The sequence below is a fragment of the Salvia hispanica genome, chromosome 3 (genome assembly GCF_023119035.1).
Source record: "Salvia hispanica cultivar TCC Black 2014 chromosome 3, UniMelb_Shisp_WGS_1.0, whole genome shotgun sequence".
Lineage (NCBI taxonomy): Eukaryota > Viridiplantae > Streptophyta > Magnoliopsida > Lamiales > Lamiaceae > Salvia > Salvia hispanica.
Genome location: NC_062967.1, coordinates 26,654,447 through 26,675,212, shown reverse-complemented (window position 1 = coordinate 26,675,212; position 20,766 = coordinate 26,654,447). Strand labels below are relative to the sequence as shown.

The 20,766-nt window shown below is 35.3% G+C and overlaps 4 protein-coding genes across 4 annotated transcripts; 1 reads left to right on the top strand and 3 right to left on the bottom strand.

The window, feature by feature from the left end:
* Window positions 1-4,488: 4,488 nt before the first annotated feature.
* LOC125211568 (E3 ubiquitin-protein ligase SIS3) lies at window positions 4,489-7,564 on the bottom strand. Its single transcript, XM_048111424.1, has 10 exons — window positions 7,336-7,564; window positions 7,079-7,117; window positions 6,829-6,895; window positions 6,658-6,731; window positions 6,197-6,335; window positions 6,013-6,105; window positions 5,778-5,843; window positions 5,273-5,395; window positions 5,091-5,204; window positions 4,489-5,003 (listed from the first exon to the last, which is right to left on the bottom strand). Exons 1-10 carry the CDS (start codon window positions 7,362-7,364, stop codon window positions 4,635-4,637), a joined length of 1,113 nt encoding a protein of 370 aa, XP_047967381.1. The 5' UTR covers window positions 7,365-7,564; the 3' UTR covers window positions 4,489-4,634.
* Window positions 7,565-9,127: 1,563 nt separating this feature from the next.
* On the bottom strand, window positions 9,128-11,131 carry LOC125212608. The gene is made up of 4 exons (XM_048112820.1): window positions 10,895-11,131; window positions 10,222-10,467; window positions 9,723-9,804; window positions 9,128-9,630 (listed from the first exon to the last, which is right to left on the bottom strand). The coding sequence occupies exons 1-4, from the start codon at window positions 11,122-11,124 to the stop codon at window positions 9,295-9,297; spliced, it is 894 nt and encodes a 297-aa protein (XP_047968777.1). The 5' UTR covers window positions 11,125-11,131; the 3' UTR covers window positions 9,128-9,294.
* A 2,052-nt stretch (window positions 11,132-13,183) lies between these two features.
* On the top strand, window positions 13,184-15,627 carry LOC125212429 (serine/threonine-protein kinase STY13-like). The gene is made up of 5 exons (XM_048112602.1): window positions 13,184-13,628; window positions 14,416-14,537; window positions 14,624-14,820; window positions 14,902-15,211; window positions 15,277-15,627. The coding sequence occupies exons 1-5, from the start codon at window positions 13,346-13,348 to the stop codon at window positions 15,481-15,483; spliced, it is 1,119 nt and encodes a 372-aa protein (XP_047968559.1). The 5' UTR covers window positions 13,184-13,345; the 3' UTR covers window positions 15,484-15,627.
* Window positions 15,628-15,715: 88 nt separating this feature from the next.
* LOC125210680 (bidirectional sugar transporter SWEET5) lies at window positions 15,716-17,261 on the bottom strand. Its single transcript, XM_048110241.1, has 6 exons — window positions 17,134-17,261; window positions 17,009-17,045; window positions 16,656-16,875; window positions 16,411-16,572; window positions 16,214-16,333; window positions 15,716-15,977 (listed from the first exon to the last, which is right to left on the bottom strand). The coding sequence occupies exons 1-6, from the start codon at window positions 17,177-17,179 to the stop codon at window positions 15,852-15,854; spliced, it is 711 nt and encodes a 236-aa protein (XP_047966198.1). The 5' UTR covers window positions 17,180-17,261; the 3' UTR covers window positions 15,716-15,851.
* Window positions 17,262-20,766: the final 3,505 nt, after the last annotated feature.

The following is a 20,766-nucleotide window of genomic DNA, read 5'->3' as shown; positions in this document are numbered from 1 at the left end:
AGTCTAATAATGTACCTCGCCTAATAATGTAGATTTTTAGTATGATAATGTAACTAATCACAACCATCCAATCTTATGATCCAAGGGCTGTGATTTGTGCTGTGTTTTACACTAAGATGCTGTAAGGACCCTAACACGCCCCTATATATATATATATATATATATATATATATATATATATATATATATAGGGGAGTGCTCAAATCCATAACCCAATTTATGTCAAATATCCATTTTGATCTCATCCCTTTATTTTATCAATCTAACGGCCAAGACACATGCTCCTTTTATTAATAAAACTATTATTTTAATTCAAGAAAGGGTAGATTTGGTATGAGAAATTTAGTTAGTTTCCTTCCATGATTTACGTTATATATGCTTCCTAAATTCAAGGCTACCAAGATTTGATTTTCTTAATTAATTATCTTAATCTAAACCACATCTTTCTACAATAAAATTGTTATTGCATTTATAATTGAAAGCTTAGAAAATTTTATTTTTTAAGATATACTACTTACTTTTTTTAATTTAGCAATTCATACATCAAAGCTGTGACGACTTACATTATTGATAACATAAGTTTACATTATTTAAGATAACAAACTGTAATACATGATGAATACATTATAATGTAACATAATCTGTTAAATAATGTACCATGTTCCACAAATAATGTCAACACAGAAAACAATATCTACATTACATTTGCAATACTAAACACAGTACAAAATCATGCTACACTGTTCATGTTCTCCTAAAATAGAGTACATCATCCCTATTTCGACGACCTTCGTCCCCTACATCTTCTATATTCATCTCTTCAAAGTAATCATCAAAGTTATCTTCATAATCTACTCTTGTCCTCTTCCATCCTGTTCAAAAGTTAATAATAAAAGTGAGACTATTATCGCATACTGAACAATGTACGTCATATATGTGTTAAAATAAAGACATGCTGAAAATGAATCTGTATTAATGTATCAAACTGGGGTAAATAATGTAAATTATAGACTTAAAAAATGAACACAACAATTCACAATAATGTAGTACAAACATGGCGACTAATGTACGCACCCCGTTTACATTATTGCTATTAATAGTATACATTAGTGTATAAAGACTGCTGTAATGTACTAATTGTGGTTAATAATGTAATGTGCAACACAAACACTTTGCATAACATAACTCATACGCATGATTACAGTGTTGATAAACATGCAATACATTATTATCGGTTGTCTATTGGATAATGTATCGAACGGTGGTTAATAATGAAACAAAGGGCATGCAGAGAATGTCAACACACAACTTAATCCAGGGCGCATCCTAAGTTACATTACTAACAACGATACGATACATTATTTCATGCTTTCTAGTTGATAATGTAACTCATTCTTGTTGATAATGTAACACACGACATTAATTTTGCTCTAAATACATAACTCCCACCAAACAGACAATACACAATTAAACAAAACACCACAACTCATGCCCACCGTCACTTCACAACATCAAAACCATGGACTAGTTCAAACAAATAACCAAAAGCAAACAAACAAACAAAAGCTACCCAAAGTTATATTGAATAATGTAAATTACCTTATTCCCGACAAAAACCAAAGCTTTAACTACAAAATTATTAATTTTCACGAAAATTCTAGAATTCGTAATCAATTTAAATATAAAATTGAACCCTTCAATTCGGGCAATCTATACAATAATGTATACGGGAGTTGGTTGATAGAATCAAGTGTGTATATTACCTTAAAATCGCCGTACTGTGCAATCCCGAAATGTAGATTTCTGGGCAACGACAGTCGCAGAAGTCAATTGATATTGCCGCCGCCGTGTTTAGAGGATTGCTACACTTTGCCGGTCGTCGAAAGGTTTTTTTTCCGATTTCAATGACCGAATGCCGCCTCCAGATTTTCAGAAGACGAAGAGTCGACGGAACTAGGGTTGAAAATCGAGAGAGAATGTTGAAATTAGGTTTTCTTCGATTGTGGAAAATGTGATACAGAAATCAGGAGAGAGAGTGGTATGTGGAATGTTGATTGATATGAACGTGTAAATTAAATGGCGAAAATGTCTCTCCTTCCGTTATTAAACTGAATTATGATTATGATGTTCCAATTTTACCCTCATAATGTAGCCAGAGCCTCTTAATAATGTAACACGGAGTATGACCTGTAGAATACATCTCATCCGCCCATAATCTTGATCTAAAGGTTATTATTAAATTTGAACTTAACACTAAGGAGCCATTAGGACCATAGTGTACCCTATATATATATATATATATATATATATATATATATATATATATATATATATATATATACTCCATTCATCTCCTAAAAATAGAAATTCTTTCATTTTTTGTCCGTAAAATAGAAACTTTCATTTTCAGGAAATTTCTTTCTTTCTAATGAGACGTGACTCATTTTCCACTATCACACTTCTCATTTTATATCTCTCTTACTTTATCAATTTTGCATTAAACTCGTGTCGTTTCAAATGTTTTTATTTTGAGGGGACGAAGGAAGTATATATGAAGATGATCACAGTATAACTAATACTCCCTCCGTTCCACAGTAATAGAGACATTTCATTTTGCGCACTCATTTTGAAAAAATAATTATAAATAGTTAAAGTGAAGAAAAAGTAAAGTAAGAGAGAGAATAATGTAGAGAAGAGTCTTATCTACAATATTCTCTCTTACTTTACTTTTTCTCCACTTTAACTATTTATAATTATTTTTTCAAAACGAGTGCAGAAAATGAAATGCCCCTATTACTATGGAATAGAGGGAGTATTAAACACATAATATGAGAACACAAATTTAGTTTACTATTAAAATAACTATAAGAGCGATTTAGAACACTATAACTTATAATGAAGTATTTACTTATTAAAATATTTAGTTCACTATAATGATATTTTGGTTTATTTTGTGTTTTGAACTTTTAAATAAAAAAACTGAATAAAAATAAACTTATTAAACAAGAAAAAGAAGAAAAATAGGATTGATTAAATGCTTGATAACTAAACATATTAATATTACGTCAGATACAAAACTATGCTTATATAAACAGAATAAAAAAATAGGATTGATTAAATGCTAGATAACAAAACATATTAATATAAAAAAGTCAAGCTTGATAACTAAGTTGGCAGGTGCGTTTCATTAACAAAATTGTGCGTTTAGACCACAGTACTGTGTTCTGTGTTTTGCTACACAGCAGGGGATCTGATCCCTTCTTCCATTGGCTTGCCGTTTGAGAGAGAGTGTGTTTTTGATAATAAAAGAAAGGAATTTGGTGATATGAGAAGTAAAGACTTTAATTAGGAGTCACCGGAGTTTAGATAGTGATTTCAGATAAATGCGTTTTCAAAGAAAAAAGAGATTCAGATCAACTCAGTCATGATGCACTATCAAAACAATCTTTGTCTATTCTGAAAAATAATTGCACATTGTAACTCAATAATAGTGTTTTACAGGTGAAATAGCAGAATATTGGATTTTGTTACACCATAATTGAAGTTATGGTTTAAATGAGAATTATGTGTACAATCTACATTATATCGGGATTACTTTCCAAACCCTATCGGAGAGCCGTAGCTTTGCAGAGGGGGCAGAAATTCCGGCCGCGGCAGAGCCACCTCCGTATGCAGCCCCCGTGAAACTCGTGGCGACAATGCAAAGTCGCAACGAGGCCAGAGTGCAGACGCTCGAGACATACGCAGCAGTCATCCATCTCTTCTTCTTCTTCATCTTCTTCTTCTCCATCATCGCCGTTGTTGTAGAGACGCACAAATGACTTATACAATTGTGTGTATAAATTACATGGGAAAAATCGATTCGTGATTATTGATTTAGTCTTAGAATTATTTTTGTCATTATTTTGCAGCTCCAATAAACATAAGTAAACAGAGTAAATGACTAGTGCTATAACAATGATGTCTGATGCCAAGATTCTTGATTTAGTATATAACAAAATCTTGATTTCAAGATTCAAGGATACACAAAATTCAGCCTTTTTTTCATTCATTAGTAGGTATCAATAGTACTGTGCTTGTAAAGAAGCACTGTTCTATAAAAAATAAACGTTTCCTAAAATGAAAACATCTCTATCTCTACTTTTTTCATCTCTACTTTACTGTTTCTTTATTAACTCATAAAACAATACTACAGAAAAACTCGTGTCAATTCTCAAATATTGCATATTTAATGGGACGAAGGGTGTACAATTGAGTGTATTACATGGGCAAAATCGCCATTTTGTGTAGAGGACTGGAAATCGAGACCCAAATCCTTGTATTTTAATGAAACTAGCTAGCTTAGGATTTTTTTCTTCTTCTAATATTGTCTTATTTTCAAGATTATTGATTTAGTCTGAGAATTTTTTTTGTCATTATTTTGCAGCTACAATAAACAAAAGTAAACAGAGTGATGTTGTCTGATGTCAAGATTCTTGGATTCAAGGATACACAAAATTCAGCCTTTTTTTTCATTCATTTAGTAGAGAGTACTGTACTTGTAAAGTAACAACAGAGGTAACGGCCGGAGACGGTTGCAAACGGTAAGCAATCGAGTTAGGGTGGTTAGGCTAACGAGAATCAAAGTAACTGACTCAAGGCAGAGGCGGAGCCGGTTCGTCGAGAACCACTCGCACATGCTCCGAGCTATGCGACGTCCCTCGGCTCGACTGTGTTTCTGCAGCATCCCCCTCACTGCCGTTCTCCGACCGTACGGGACGGAGAAACCCCTGCATTCTCAACAGATAGCTTTGGCTAGGAGTCTGGTTTCTAACATATGGAGCAGCAGTGACAACGTTGGTAGAGGGCGGCGGCCTCTCTGTGTCAGTGGGGATGTTCGACAACGCACTCAGGTCGAGGTTCGGGAAGACGGAGCAACGGCATCTGGGGCATTTCACGTTCAGCCGGAGCCACTCGTCGATGCACTCCACGTGAAAATTGTGAGCACAGGGCAAACCTCGAACCTGCAACAGACAGTGTATCATCCTTTACTCGGACTTGTAAACACACCAACGTCGCCTTTGTTAGACTAAACTAGACCTTTTTTTTACCTCGTTTCCAACGCGAAACTCCTCCAAGCATATTGGACACTCACTGCAATCAGTTGGAACTGCCTTGAGCCTGAATTTTGGAAGTTCTTGAATGAGTGCCTCCACTGCTTCTCTCTGTGTGCAAAAAAAAATCAGTAGCTCATTCATTAGAAGACGAAGGTAGAGTTTTGCTCGTTCGTTACCTGAGCTGGGGTCATGTAAAGTCCTGGGTGGTACGTCGCTGCTGCATCTTGACCCATCCCTCTCATCTCTTGCCCAGCAGCTTCAACGGCCCAATCTGGCACTCTAACCATGTCGACGAGAATCTATAGGAGAAACATCCCAGCGAGGGGAAAAAAGGTTAGACACAGCTTGTATTGCACAGTGAACGATCAGTGATATTCAAGGGGGAATGATTCGGTATCAAAATCGACATTATACCACTATCACTGAGAACCACTGACATTTAATCTCTATTTATAGCAACGTAAATGTCCTAACTCGGTGCAGTTTCAACATATGCAATCTTTCCCCACAAAGACAACATGTGAAGGTTCCAATAAAGACAAAGCTCGTAAAAGCTAGTGAACTCATAGTCATGGAATACCGAGCGAAAACATTGTTCCAGAACCACTTCGACTAAGTGTAGTAAAATTTTCACATACAAGTTTAAAGCTATTGAATGAACAAGAAGTTAAACGAACTTACTCCATATTCTGAAACGGGGATCCCTTGTTGTGCACGCAATTGATGTGCCTGTCTCCTTGTTAACCACTGCACGATATGAAGGATGATAAACTTAGAATAAAAAATTGTTAAAACGAACAATCTGTTAAAACACATGACATTAGCGTCGTCATCTTATAGGCTCATTCACGTGCAAAAAGAAGCTTGCAAAAGCTCGGACAAAGTAAGGTGAGGTCTAACTAAAGGCATCTCTAACCTTTCCCATACAGATGCAAGCAATGCACACGAGTCCACAATAGCTGAAAAGCAGCCAAATAAGGAAACCCCATTTTTGACCATCTTCTGGCAACTGAAAAATGGTTCTAAACATTATATCCGCTCCAGTTTTACCGCAGTGTAATATACTAGCTCATGCTCAGACGAGACAAGGGGAGACTTACGCAGGTTCTTGAACGATTGAACCAAAGAGTACCGATGACCGTCCAAGCCAGAAGGAAGGGATAAAGTAGCAGAACAAGGACGGATAGCACAACAATCCTTCCGTAAAAACGTTTATATCTCTGCTGCCAACCGAGATCTCTGAGCAATTGTCAACAAGGCTAAGGTTATTACATAAAGAAAAGACGAGTAAAAGCATCTCCAGAATTTGAACATTTTGGCCAATGAATGAACATCTGTTACTATTCTTTATCTAAACGCACCACTTACTATATAGCTTAAATATATAGCTTGACCTCTTACTATTACTAATCCACGATTCTACTATGATGTTGAGACCAAGATTTACATCAATATGTTACATCCTAAATAAATACGGCAAAGAACTATAAACCACACATCCTAGTAAATTTTACAATATAATCATGAATAAAACCGAGGCTGGGAGAAGAAAGGTCCTTACAATCCCATTCCAGCAGCCAACCCATTATCCACAAACATCAAGAGCCGGAAAATGAACACAGTCGTATAGTCAACCTAAATATGAAGAGAAAAAAACACACTGATTATTAACAACCTCAATACTCTCTTCAATAAACCCCATTTAGCCTTCTTGAAAACTTAGCAAGCTCACCACAATCCATATGTGCAACGGGTTCGCACATGAATGGTATCTCTTCCAATTGATTGCCACAATGATTCTAATATTCAGTCAAGGAAACTATACAAGATGAATTATAATCATTTTTATATTCTATCAATCATGAACAAAATATTGCTAGATTTTACAGATACATAACATCCCAATATCTGAAATTGATAGAACTAAAAGATATCATTAATCAAGAAATGAATTCTACAACATCCATTCATCAAAAGGATACACACTTGTAGCTAGCATAGACAAGAAGAACCCATCATACCTGCAAGAAATTAAAACCCAAATTCAAAATCCAGAAGTGAAAACCATAAAAAAAATTGGAACCCTAGATAGATATTCACCCAAATTCAAGAAATTAGATAGGAACTACACACTCATGAAGAAACAAGCAAAAACAAAAACAAAATCAAAAGCGAAAACTAAAGTTTCTGCTTGATTTACTCAGCGAAATGGAAATTAAAAGTTGCAGTGAAGACATACCACTTGAAATCAACCCCTTTGATCGCCATTTGAATTTTCAGCTGTGAATTCAAGATTTGATGTTCATTTCTCCGATTGAACTCCCAATTAAACTGAGCTCAGTTGAAAGTAAACAACAATTGGTCAAGCGGAATTATGAAGTGAGTGTGTAGAAATCGAATAAGCAAGAAACTATATTTTGAGGCCGACAAGATTAAAGATTTCAAGTTTTTATTTTTCCTGGGAAGGGAAAACAGAATTTGGGCTCTGTCAGTAATTTTCTTTTCCATTTATAAATGATTACCGCGATTACTCTTTTAGGTTTACCTCGATGCAAAATACTATAGCTCCAGTCAAATATATTCATAGGATAACTTAAAATAAATAAATACTGTACAGTTTAATTCAAACTAAGGAGTCTCGGTCACTTTTGCAAACTCATTTTATAAAAATTATACTTCCTCCGTCCCTGATTAAAAGTCACACTTTGACTGTGCACAAGTTTTAAAAAATATAAAAAGAAGTTAGTTGAAAAAGTTAGTGGAATGTAGGTCCCATTTTTTTATTGGTTTTATAATAAAATGTGAGTGAATTGAGTTAGTGGAATGTGGGGCCTACTTACTATTTATGCTAAAAATGAAATGTGACTCTTAATTGGGGACGGACCAAAAATGGAAAAGTGTGACTCTTAATCGGGGACGGAGGGAGTAATAAATAGTTAAAGTGGAGAATGGTAAAGTAATAGAGAAAATAATATTAAGAAGACTCTTCTCAATATTATTATTTTTCTTACTTTACCATTTCTCTATTTTAACTATTTATTATCATTTTTATAAAATGAATGCGCAAAAGTGACCGGGACTCCTGTTGGCTTACAGAGGGAGTATTGAAGAAGAGAAAAAGAAAAGAAAACTGGGAGAATAATGCATTTTATTCATTAACCAAACAAAGTCATGAGGCAATCCTACGCGTAGTAAAATGATTAAAATAAGTAAATAATAATCAATACTTTCTGTATTTTAAAAAATAGTTATATTTTTTTCATTTTAATACATCCAAAAAATTAGTCAAATCCTATTATCTTACAACAATATCACTAATTATATACTATTAATCGCCTTTATGGGTAAGTATTAAACAAAAGCCTAAATAAAAGTAATTTAATGAAACGCTTAGTAGTTTTCTATAGGATTGCCTCACATGTACTTAAGTGGTGTTCGGATTCAAAGATAAAATAATAATAAGATATAATATAATTGAATTGTGAGATTATTTTAGTCATTGGAGATTAGCTATGACTAATTATCTCATGATTAATGTATCTAGGATTAATTTATGGAGTTGAATCTAATAAATTAAACATATTACAAATTTAATTCGGATACAATCTTGCAGATCGAACACCCCCCAATTTATTACGTGGAAAAGTGAATTGCATTAGTGCATTACCATGAATCTGAATTTCTTTATTTTATGGAAATAAGTAATTTTATTTTCTTTTTAAAGTATTGTGCATTGTTAGGTCGGTTTAGGTAAGTCGGCCAAATAGGCTTACCAACCAATCATGTAATTCAGTAGTATTATTAAATTACAATTTGATATAAAAATATTAATTTACGAGATTAATTGGTTGCTTACTCGATGCAATTCTCAACTCAACACCTTTTTCTCTGAATAGTGCATAGGACCATAATTTAAATAAAATACTAATAAATCTAATTTACTATTTCATCCCTTGAATTAATAATAATAAATTTAGAATTTTTCTCGAATTCTCTCTGGTTTTATATCGATTTTATTTCGTGTAAATATGTAATCAGAAAAACAAATTTAATTTCTTTAATTTAACATCACCTTAATTTCATGCATTGTCATATACTATCTGTACATAGTGAAGAACAACTGAAACTGAAACTAAGATGTTTGCTTCATAATGTTTTCAAAATATACAAGGATTAAGAAAACGACTAAATGAGAGTATCAAGTGCAGTTAGGAGGATTGAAGCACTTGTAAACTGCAGATGCAGGCGGTTTGTAGGCTGGTATGCTGCTTGCATCAACAAGCCTCACTTCACCGGGACGAAAAGCAAGATCCATATGCCTTCTTAGTTCAAGCCCAACCATCCCGGCTTGCAGCACCGACAAGTTGTCTGAATCCGGGGAGACTATAACGACCGTGTTTCCAGAGTATTGAGTCTCAAGAATCGACATCAGCTGTGTCACGCGAACAAACACATCTTGAACGCTCTCGTTTGGTGTTCCATCGCTTACTGGTGGTGGCTTGATGTTCGGGGAGAGGCTATCCGAGGCGTATACCTAATTAACATGGTTTATACCACAAACTATTAGATAGGAAGGCAGCTATTAAGGTTAGCAGTTAGCACTACGTGGAGTAGTATTTTTTTTACCTCTGAAACTGAATCTAGTGTTTTCCCTTCGTACGCGCCCAATCCTCGAGCATCCAAGAAGCTGTATTCGGGTACTATATAACTGCAACAATGTAGTAGCATTTTACATTGTTGAATTCGGAGCTTCTCATCCCAATTTTTGATCAATTCTAGATAGTTGCCAATAAACATGTAGTGACATATTATTTCACATGATTTTGAGGACAAGTGCAATAATGTAGTAGTAAAAAGCAAAATTCCTTTTCTCACACTTCAGTATTGTGCCATTAATCACATCTACTCTTAAAAAGGATAAGTTTGCATTTGCCATTCTCTAGTTCAAGACAGAACAAAGTAATTCTATTTCAGAGTTCGAACACGACTTCAACCACACATTCAAGAGCACATCGAACAAGATAAAACGCACAACACGGCAACATTCAACACGCGATGTAGCTTAGAAACTCAAAGCAATGAAATGAGCAAAGCGGGATGAGAAAAGCAAATAGGAGGTGAGAACCTTCTAGAAATGTCATTAACAGAAGCAATAATCTCAGCAGCCTGATAAGCCCTCTGAGTAATAGAAGGCCAAATCCAGCAATTGCTTTCACATGCCCCTATTGATTTCAACTCCAATGCAGCCCTCACTGTCTGCTTGATCCCTTTCTCAGACAGCCCATTATCCACCGATGTTTTCGCAACCGGATTCGTGTTGATTATGCCCAAACCCTCATACTGAGACTCCCCTGCCCTCACCAAATAGTACCTTCACAAACATAACCCACAAATCAAAATCACTTTTTCCAACCATATAGAAACCTATTAACAAAGTTGAAGATTCTTAACACCTTTACACACATAACCCAAAAATCAAGATCACATTTTTCAACCCCCAAAACATGTACTACTGAGACTCCCCTGCTCTCACCAAATAGTTACCTTTACAAACACAACCCACAAATCAAGATCACACTTTTCAACCCCCAAAAATAAGTAAACACAATACTGAGACCAAATAGTACCTTTACAAACACAACCCACAAACCAAGATCGCATTTTTCAACCCTTTGCAACTTAAAAACCTACATCTACATGTAACAAAGAAACTCTTGAATTGGTCGTCTAAAGTGAAATTAAAGCAAGATTAAACTCAAGTAATGGCTAAAAAATTGTTTTGGGGTGAGAAACTATACCTGTTTACGAGGCGAACAGGGGGCATTTGGAAGAGGCCACGGGCGTGTGCATAATGTGAGTAGTTCTTGAATTCATCGAGTGTAAGAAATGGAGCGAGAGTTAAAGAGAGAGAAGCGAGAAGATTGCGGCGGTTGACGGAGATGATCTGGGATTGTTTGGAATCCGATGAGAATAGAGGTGGAGTGGGAGGATTTGAGCTAGATGATACCAGTTTTGTTGTGGCAAGCATTGTGTTGTGTTGGTTAACGGTTAAGATTCCTGTTTTTTGATGAATGTAGAAAAAAATATCTTTGGGATGAAGCACGTGATAGCACGTGCTTGTGTGATGTAGAGTAAGGTAATCATGTGGCATCCTTTGCAAATTACTCCACTAATTTTTGAGTTTGAAAATCTTGATTCATTTTAAAAAGCAGCAATATGATAGATGATAGTTGTGTAATAAATTGTTGTTGGAAAATGGTCTCTAAAATCACAAATTTTGATCGAAATCTGATAGTTTGAACTAATTTAAAATTTGATCATTATATCATAAACTTACACCTTATAATGAATTTTCCACAAGTTTGATATTTTTTTAAAAGTTGAATTTGAAGTGAGAGGTCGTTGAATAACATAAGAAATAATGCCGCTTTTAAGAGTGGTGAACGGCGTTGTATTATGCATTACTTGAGATCTAAAATCTCTATCAAAGTTTACTAAAATTTCATATTTATATTTTAGATAAATAAATGTAAATGACATGCAGAGGATAAAGATCCACGTGGGCTATATAACTTAAATGTGGCCCAAGTTTCAATTCAAATTAATGGGCTCGTGGAGATAATATACTTTTTCAAAAACTCATACTATGATTAATTTAACTTCTTTTTATACTCTAACGAGGGGTATAATTTGTTAGTTTTCTATTATAATTATGATTTATTTTTGTTTATAGTTAGGATAAGAGAACTCTATAACATAGAGAGTTTTTTCATTGTATAACTCATACCAAAAGATTACTACTATAGTTAAGCACTTTGAATTGATATCGCTATCAAATATAGAGACACATATAATATTAAATTGGATAAATAATTTATGTATTAATTTCTTTCTTTGTTCGTGATTATTTCCTAACAAAATTTCCCTAAATTGATCTTGTAACTGTGTGTTAATGCACCTGGTGCCTCTCAAATTTATTACTACTAGTACATTTCTGTGTTTTATGATTCAATCATGTGGAAATCGGAATCTCACTATATTCAAAGTTCAAACTCTAAATGCATATATTATCCGTACCGTACGTACAACTAGGTACGGTATACTATAATTTGTCGGTGCTAACATGGAGTCTAATTAAATTAGTAATAACCACATAAAAAATGAAATACTCTTATAAAAGATTTACAGCTTCAAGCAGAATATAAAAGGTTCTATACCAGTCCACATCATGTAAAGATGATGTGATAAAACACAAACATTTTGGGAAGACGCTAGTTCAAGAATCACATTTAGTTCAAAAATCCATAATTGTTGGCGGGTTTCGCTGTTTTTTTTTCGGTTTTTTTCCAATTTTAGATCATAATCAGTGTCACGCGCGCGAGTGATTAAAGATGGAGTATAAATTAAAACATAAATATTTTAGGACGTGACACATTCAAGAATTTTAGTTTTGTTCCAAAAAATGTAACCATAACTATTGGTTATTAGACAGTTTTAGCCGTTTTCATCAATTTTTTTCATTTCTTTTGTTTTTGACCAAAATCAGCTGCTTAACCATCAACTACAATTTCAAAAGTTACGAAACCACACTGATGGAACCGATATGTGGTTCCAGTTTATCAAGTGTGAGGCAATTGAAATTCGAAAATCAGAACCGTTGATCTGTTTCCTGACGAAATCGACGATTTCGATTTAACTATGCATGGTCCTTATTTCCGAGGAAAATTAATACTCCCTCCGTCCTACTTTAAGAGTTCCGGTTTATCATTTTTGGATGTCCAACCTTAGAAGTCCGGATTGAAATATTCCATAAATGGTATTAGGCTCCACATTTCACTAACATTTTTCCATCCACATTTTATTATAAAACTAATATAAAAAAATAAGACTCGCGTTTCACTATCTCTTTTCACCAATATTTTTGTACGTTTCTTAAAATCCATGCCGAAGTCATGTGGGACTCCTAAAGTGGGACGAGGAAGTAGTAAAACACAACATGAGATTGCACTAACAAGTAGCAGTACTAGAGGATTTGAACGAGTAAAATAGAGTGGTAGTCAAATGTGGGTCATACACACACGTTGCCTCAGGCAATTCCATGTGCCCACATGGCGCTGCTCTCTCATCATATTTACTCTCCAAATGAATTCAACCCCATTTCCCACCCCACCATAAATCAAATCAACCAAAAACCAAGATTCGATTTTGATTGTCGTATGCACCAACACCCTCCAAGAACCAGTTGAGAAATGGAGAAGAGCAGCAGCAGTGGGTTTGTGAGGGCAGACCAGATCGATTTGAAGAGCTTGGATGAGCAGCTCGACCGCCATTTGAATAGGGCTTTGACTTTGGAGAATAACAGAAACACTCAACACGACTTTTCTCACTCCTCCTCCGCCGCCGCCGCCGCCCTCAGGAGGCCGAGGCAGGAATGGGAGATTGACCCTTCTAAGCTGATCATCAAGACAGTCCTTGCACGTGGCACTTTTGCCACTGTCCACCGTGGCATTTACGACGGCCAAGATGTCGCCGGTCACTCTCTCTCTCTCTCTCTCTCTATCTTTTTCAATCATAAAGTTGTAAACTTTATGCATATTCATGGTTAAGAAATCTTGTTTCTGTAAATTTGTCACAGTTTTGATGGATTAATGTGAAAAGATGGAGTCTTGATGATGGCCCAAGACATTAGTTTGGTCCAAAAATTAATTCCTTTTGATATGTCAGTTTGTAATGTGCCTTGTTCCCTTGTGGGGTAGCTCCAAGAACTCCAAAGATTTCATCTTTTTCCACCAATTTTGTTTGGGAGTTAATTTTTTTTGACCTTTTTCCCTTTTTGTGTGTGGATGTGTGTATGGATTTAAGAAATTGAGAGTTGTGTAATGGAATCCATGACTAATGGTGGGGTTGAAGATGATTGACATAACTTAATCTTGTATTTTAGCTTTCATATGATTGAACCATTTTATTTTAATGTTTTGACTTGTAGTATGTATCTCTCAACATAGATATGAGGGGAAAAAAGAGTTGTTTAGTCTTGGCAAAGAAAGGCCTATTATTTTAATGTTTTTTAACTGTAGTGATTAAGTGAAGATACATTACACTTAACTTCTACCTAGAATGCAGGATCTTGGCTTTCTATTACTACTCATAGTTCATGTTTTTGGAATTTTTTGCCTTTTGTTGTTTCATTGCATCACAGTCATAGTACTTTGTTAGCAGCTAGTATCAGTCTATTACTCCTTTTTCCCTATTGATTATTCAACATTTTGCTGAGGTTAGTGTGGTTATTAATGTTTCGGTAGTGTTTTGCGATCCTCAGTTAAACTGCTCGATTGGGGGGAAGAGGGCCACCGGACAGAGGCTGAAGTCCAATCCCTTAGAGCAGCTTTCACTCAAGAAGTTGCTGTTTGGCATAAACTCGATCATCCTAATGTAACAAAGGTCGATCTCCGTTGCTATTTCTTGCACCTTATTTTGTCGATATTGGAAAGAAATCACGTTTAAGCATCCATGTCATCCAATTGCAGTTCTTAGGTGCAACAATGGGCTCTTTGGGGCTCAACATTCAAACAGAAAACGGCCATATCGGCATGCCTAGTAACATTTGTTGCGTCGTTGTGGAATATCTTGCTGGCGGTGCGTTGAAATCCTACCTCATAAAGTTCAGGAGAAAGAAGCTAGCGTTCAAAGTTGTCGTGCAGATGGCACTCGATCTGGCTAGAGGGTACCTTCCTCGTTTGGTTAATTTGCAGTTTTTTTCGTGTTGATTTTTTACACGTAGCATCATCTTGTTTTGGCCTTGTAGGTTGAGTTACCTTCATTCTCAGAAGATTGTTCACAGAGATGTTAAAACCGAGAATATGTTGTTGGACAAGTCGCGGACAGTTAAGATCGCTGATTTTGGAGTGGCTCGTGTGGAAGCCTCGAATCCAAACGACATGACAGGGGAGACGGGAACGCTCGGATACATGGCTCCAGAGGTTCTCAATGGCAACCCTTACAACAGAAAATGCGACGTCTACAGCTTCGGAATCTGTCTGTGGGAGATATACTGTTGCGCCATGCCATATCCCGACCTCAGCTTCTCCGAGGTCACATCAGCGGTCGTGCAACAGGTAACGGACATTGCTCGTTTCTGATTAGTGTGGATCGACCTCGATCTCACTGTGCTTGTCAACAGAACTTGAGGCCTGAAATCCCGAGATGCTGCCCGAGCTCCCTTGCAAACGTGATGAAGCAGTGCTGGGATGCGAATCCGGACAAGAGGCCCGAAATGGACGAGGTGGTCGCCATGATAGAGGCCATCGATACGTCCAAGGGTGGCGGAATGATCCCGGTCGACCAGCAACAAGGCTGCCTCTGCTTCCGTACGAAACGAGGTCCGTGAAATTAAAGTTTGATTTGTAACAACAACAAGATATATAGGCTAATTAACAACCTTAGTTTGCTTCATATCTTTTGCTTGGTGTAAAATTACAAGTATTCTTCATCTCCATTCTATCATTATTAATTCATTTTTATTTTCTTTTCATTCAAGATGTGATTACATGAAGAAAAAAATGTGTTAAATTTCACTAGCTTAAGATAAGCTTGCAAATGTAGTAGTAGAAAGCAAAGGAAGGTAAAATGTGTATTGATGTAGTGATTATTGGGATTACATATATAAGAGAATGCAACATCAAATTAAATAAGTGAAGAGGAATAACCAAGAGCAAACGCTCATCTAGGATTATTAATGATGCGTGCATCGAAGAATTAGGCCTTGTTGTGGAGCTCCGTTTCCGTAACACTATCGTCCTCGTCCCAGTTAGTCGACTTGTAGTAGAATGCGTACAACCCCAGCTGCACCAATCCGGATATTGTTCCCAAACCATTTGGAATCTACACACCACAATCAAATTAAATCATACACATTGTCTCCGAGAACTGAAAATCATATCAGTTTGCTGAGTATCTGTTGACATCAAAATATATTAGTAGTTTCTAATATTGAGTCTGACTTATATTCATGAATCATCGAACTAATATGTTTTGTGATGTCAACTAATATTAATGTATTTACGAATTGATATAATTTAGTGTTTCTAAGTTTAAGAAAAGTTGTAAAATGTAATTACCAAAATGTAGGAATCAAACTTGATAAGAGCATACATGGACCACACAGTGCCATTGGCAAAGTTGGCCAATGATAAGTAGAATGGCAAGTACTTCACACTCTTGGTCTTGATAACTCGTTTCTACACACAACCATGAGTCATTGAATAAACTATAGTGAAAAACATACGTATCAAATTTAGGTCAAATTAATAGGTACCATGACGGTAAGGGGAGCTGTGTACATTCCAATGTTCATGACGATGCAAATGAGTCCAACGAGCATGGACCGATTCGTGGTTCCATGGAGGAAAAAGAAGGTGACGAAGACGACTGCCATGAAGAAAATGGCTTCCCCGACAAGGCACATGATTATCGTTTTCTGGTAAAATCAAATCAAATCAAATCAAATCAAATAAGAAAGACGTGACCTATGTATAAAAAATGTAGTGACTAAAAACTTACGCGTTTGGGCCAGTTGTTGGAGTAGATAAAGAAGATGGCAACATAGATTAATTCAATGACAAGCCCGATGCCGTTGATAGTGATGACGAGGAGGCTGTCGGGATGCACGGAGGGCGTGCCATACAAGCACCACAATGCACAATTGAGCACCGTCACGAGATAAGGGTGTGGTTTGAAATGTTGTACTGATTTATCTTGCCATATCTTCATGAATGTTGGACTGCATGCATTCACCAAATCATTACATATAATTTATTGCAGACCAAACAGTAAAACTCATCAGTATCAGTAAACTTCACATCAGTTGATGTGGGATACTAACTAGAGTCTATAGCAGAGGGTCAGAAAATTACACGGGGGAGAGGAATAGGAAGAAGGAGATCACATTTCCTACAAACGGAAATGATCAAATGAGGATACATGCATATATAAATATATGTATTGATTAAATAGAAAAAAAAAAGGTTAAATAACAAACCCATGACCCCAACAAGGGTCCTTAAGGCATCTGGATCCATAGCCATATTGAAGACTTTAATTTGTGCGAGATGTGAATGAGATGATTGATTGTGCAAAGAAGATGATCAGTGTATGATTTGAGTGGGAAAGTTGAGACATATATATACAAAATAAGTGAGAAGTGGAGGTTGAATATTGACCGTTTATCTTAACTAACGAACTGAACGCACACAGTTGAATATATTTCTCTTTCGCATGGTGAGAGTTTTCGGGATAAATATGGTTTTGGTAAGTCTTGTGTCTTTTGAAACTTTCCAACTACTGATTTACTTCTACTTGCTTTGTGTAGTGAATTTTAATTATTGTTATAAAAAGTCATGTCACATTAAAATAAAACACGAATGCCATGTAGAAAAGAGAGTTAATTATACAGCTATTAATTTTTATTATTTTTCTGAAATATTTAACAAATAACTAAATTATATCATTAATTTAAAACATATAATATGTCAAAATCAACAATATATTACAAATTAAATAGGAATTCGAAATATTTTATTGTGGAAAATTGAAGAAAACATTAAATTCTACTCCATGATTTTTACGGCTAACTTTTAATGTTGCTATTTTTCGTCGCTATGATAAAAAAAAGTCATTGTTAAATTATTAATAAGAGGATATATCAACGACAAAATCTAACCTTAAGGTGTCGCCGTGAAAAAAATAACGTTAGAGTCCGTTATCATAAATATTTCAAAAAAAAAATGATCTATTCTGTTTACAAAAAATTATCTACTTTTTTACAGCAATAAAAGCTTCATAATCTTTGTTTGTAAAATAATAATAGTCTCACAAATAAAATAATCACATCATTAAATACCAAAATAAAGAAAATGCATGCATAGCGATTACACATTTCCCTCGTAGATATAGCTGATCTTTCCAAAAATATGTTAATATGTTTTTTCAAAAAAATTCTAATCTGTTTATACAATGATTGAATTTTATTTCATAATAAATATTTGAAAAGTAAATTTATTAGCAGAACATTAGAGCATCCGCAATGGTGCTTAGGCCAGCCATAGGCCAGCAATAGGTCAGCCATTCTCTCCCCTGCCACGTCAGCAACACTAAAAAATCCACCTCGCCACGTCCGATTTAGGCCAACCATAGGCCAGCTGAGCCAATAATAAAAATAATTCAAAATATACTACATTTACGGAATTAAAATTACGATTAAAATACGGAATTAAATTTACGAGACATATACGGGAAAATTCATTAATTTTATTTAAATAAAAAAAGTACATTAACTAAAAATCATAAAAATAACATAATAAAAAAAAATCCGGGCTTCCACACACGAGCCACCTTGAATCTGTTATAGTTTGCCGCTAGCCGACGGTATGACATGTTTCTGTTTTAGGTCTTAATTTTGTATTGGGCTAGTTGTTGTTGTCCATCGCTAGATGTTGCTCTTGTACAGAAATTTAGAGATAGAGAAAATCGCGTTTATATAGTTTTTCAAAAATTAAAAAAAAGAATTAAAATTTTTTAAAAAAAAAAAAAGAATTAGAAAAAAAACAAAATTCGGCGCTGGACGATCGGGCCGCCACAATGGCGGCTAGCCGATCGGCCAGCGCTTCGCTGGGCAGCGACGAAGCGATCGGCCCATTACGCCGATCCGCTCGCCGATTTCGTCCTCGCCGATTGCAATGGTTCGGCTAGCCGATCGGCCAGCGCGACGAATCGGCTAGCCGGTCGCTAGCCGCCCATTGCAGATGCTCTTATAGAACACTTAAAATTATGGGACAAGAGTTTCACCCAATTCTCGCAATATATGATTGGAGTCGTCGTTGACACAAATGTTACTTAATTTACTAAATAACATTGCACCAATATATTAGGTATATGAACCTTATCTCCACATTAATGATCCAACCACTGGAATAGGAGGATCTTTCTTTTTTGGGATAATTAAAACAAAAGTCTTAATCTTTTGGTAATTTACAAAAATGGCAAAAACACATCAAATGTAGTGCGCATTTTTTTAAAAACGACATCTTAAATAAGCATAGCGTATTAAGTAAAAATCCGATTGCTGAAATGATTATGAGGATATTTGACTATGTATTAAAACATTATGTGGATAGACTTAGGTTCATTTAATAAAATCTAATAAGAACATTGGATAATTTATAGAGATAAAGTTATATTTAATCACAAAGTCAACTTCTAGTCAGCCAGTAAGGCTTGAAAATTGAATTAAATTTATCATGAAGATTTAACCTTTTAGTTTGTCCACTTGTGTACAAAATGACTTTTTCTTTAATTCTCAAAACGACGTCGTTTAGCTAAAGTAAGTGCTCTTCTTTTCTTTTTCTTTACATTTTCTTTTCACATATTTTAACCGAATAATGACAATTTTAGGATCACTAAATATATCATTTTATACATGGATGGACAGTTGAGAAAATATGAACGTTGCAATTTAATTGTATTATACTTTTTTAATCTTATGAAACTGGCCAAATTTTGCAATTTAAATGACTATTATAGAACATCCGCATAACTTTCATAGTTGGCATGCACTCGCTGCGTTTGCACCGCCGATGCAACAATCCATTCGAGGGCGAGGCCGCATTTCCAGCTATGGCTGTGGACGAAAGTCGACATGGATGGAATGCGGCCTCATCGCAGCTCATGTGGCAGGTGATAATTTGTCTAGTATTTAATTTTAGCTGCTGTTTTTTTCATGGGGTTTACATTTATAATAATATTTGAATTTATCTAAATCTCTCACTTTAATATACTCCCCTATCAAATCAAATTAATTTTAGTGGATGAACTAAATCGAAAAATAAAGTTGATTTTTGTAGTCTCTCCAAATATTGCTTATACCATTGTTGAATATATGGATGTTTGACTCAATATTATACTATCAACTTGATTATTAAGCTAACATCAAAATAAGGTTTGATCTTGTAACACAAGCCTCAGTTGACCTTCCCCTTCAAACAAACTAATTTCACGAGAAGTCAAAATTCACATACACTCATGTTAGTCCAAATTCATGCTCTAAAAGAAATTGTTCCATTTCTAAATAAAGGTAGAAACATTAAATAACAATCTATCTTCTCAATTAATAAAATTAACTACCAAAATTTCAAAAAACAATCATTCCAGCCATTTTCCTCCTGGATATCATACTGGAATCCACATATAAATATCTCTGCAAAATCAAGAATTCCAAATTCAGCAGAAGAAAATAAAGAGGGGAATAGTTATGGAAATAATCATATCTATGATAATACTATTTTTTGTGGTAGCCATTTTGGTAACCATTCATTGTTGTGTTGTGAGATGGGCTTTTAGTGATGATCTGACCGCTGGGAGGCCGTCTTCGCCTTACCAAAATCCGAGCATGAAGCCCGAGGAGATCAAGAAGCTCCCGTGCTTCGATTACAAAGCGGAGGAGGAGGAGAAAGAGATGGCGAAGAATTTAGAGTGTGCAGTTTGCTTGGAGATTTTTGGTGTGGGTGAAAAATGCAGGATTTTGCCAAAATGCAATCACAGTTTTCATGCCAAATGCATAGATTCTTGGCTTTTGAAGACTGCTGCCTGTCCAGTATGTAGAGCTTCTGTAAATTCT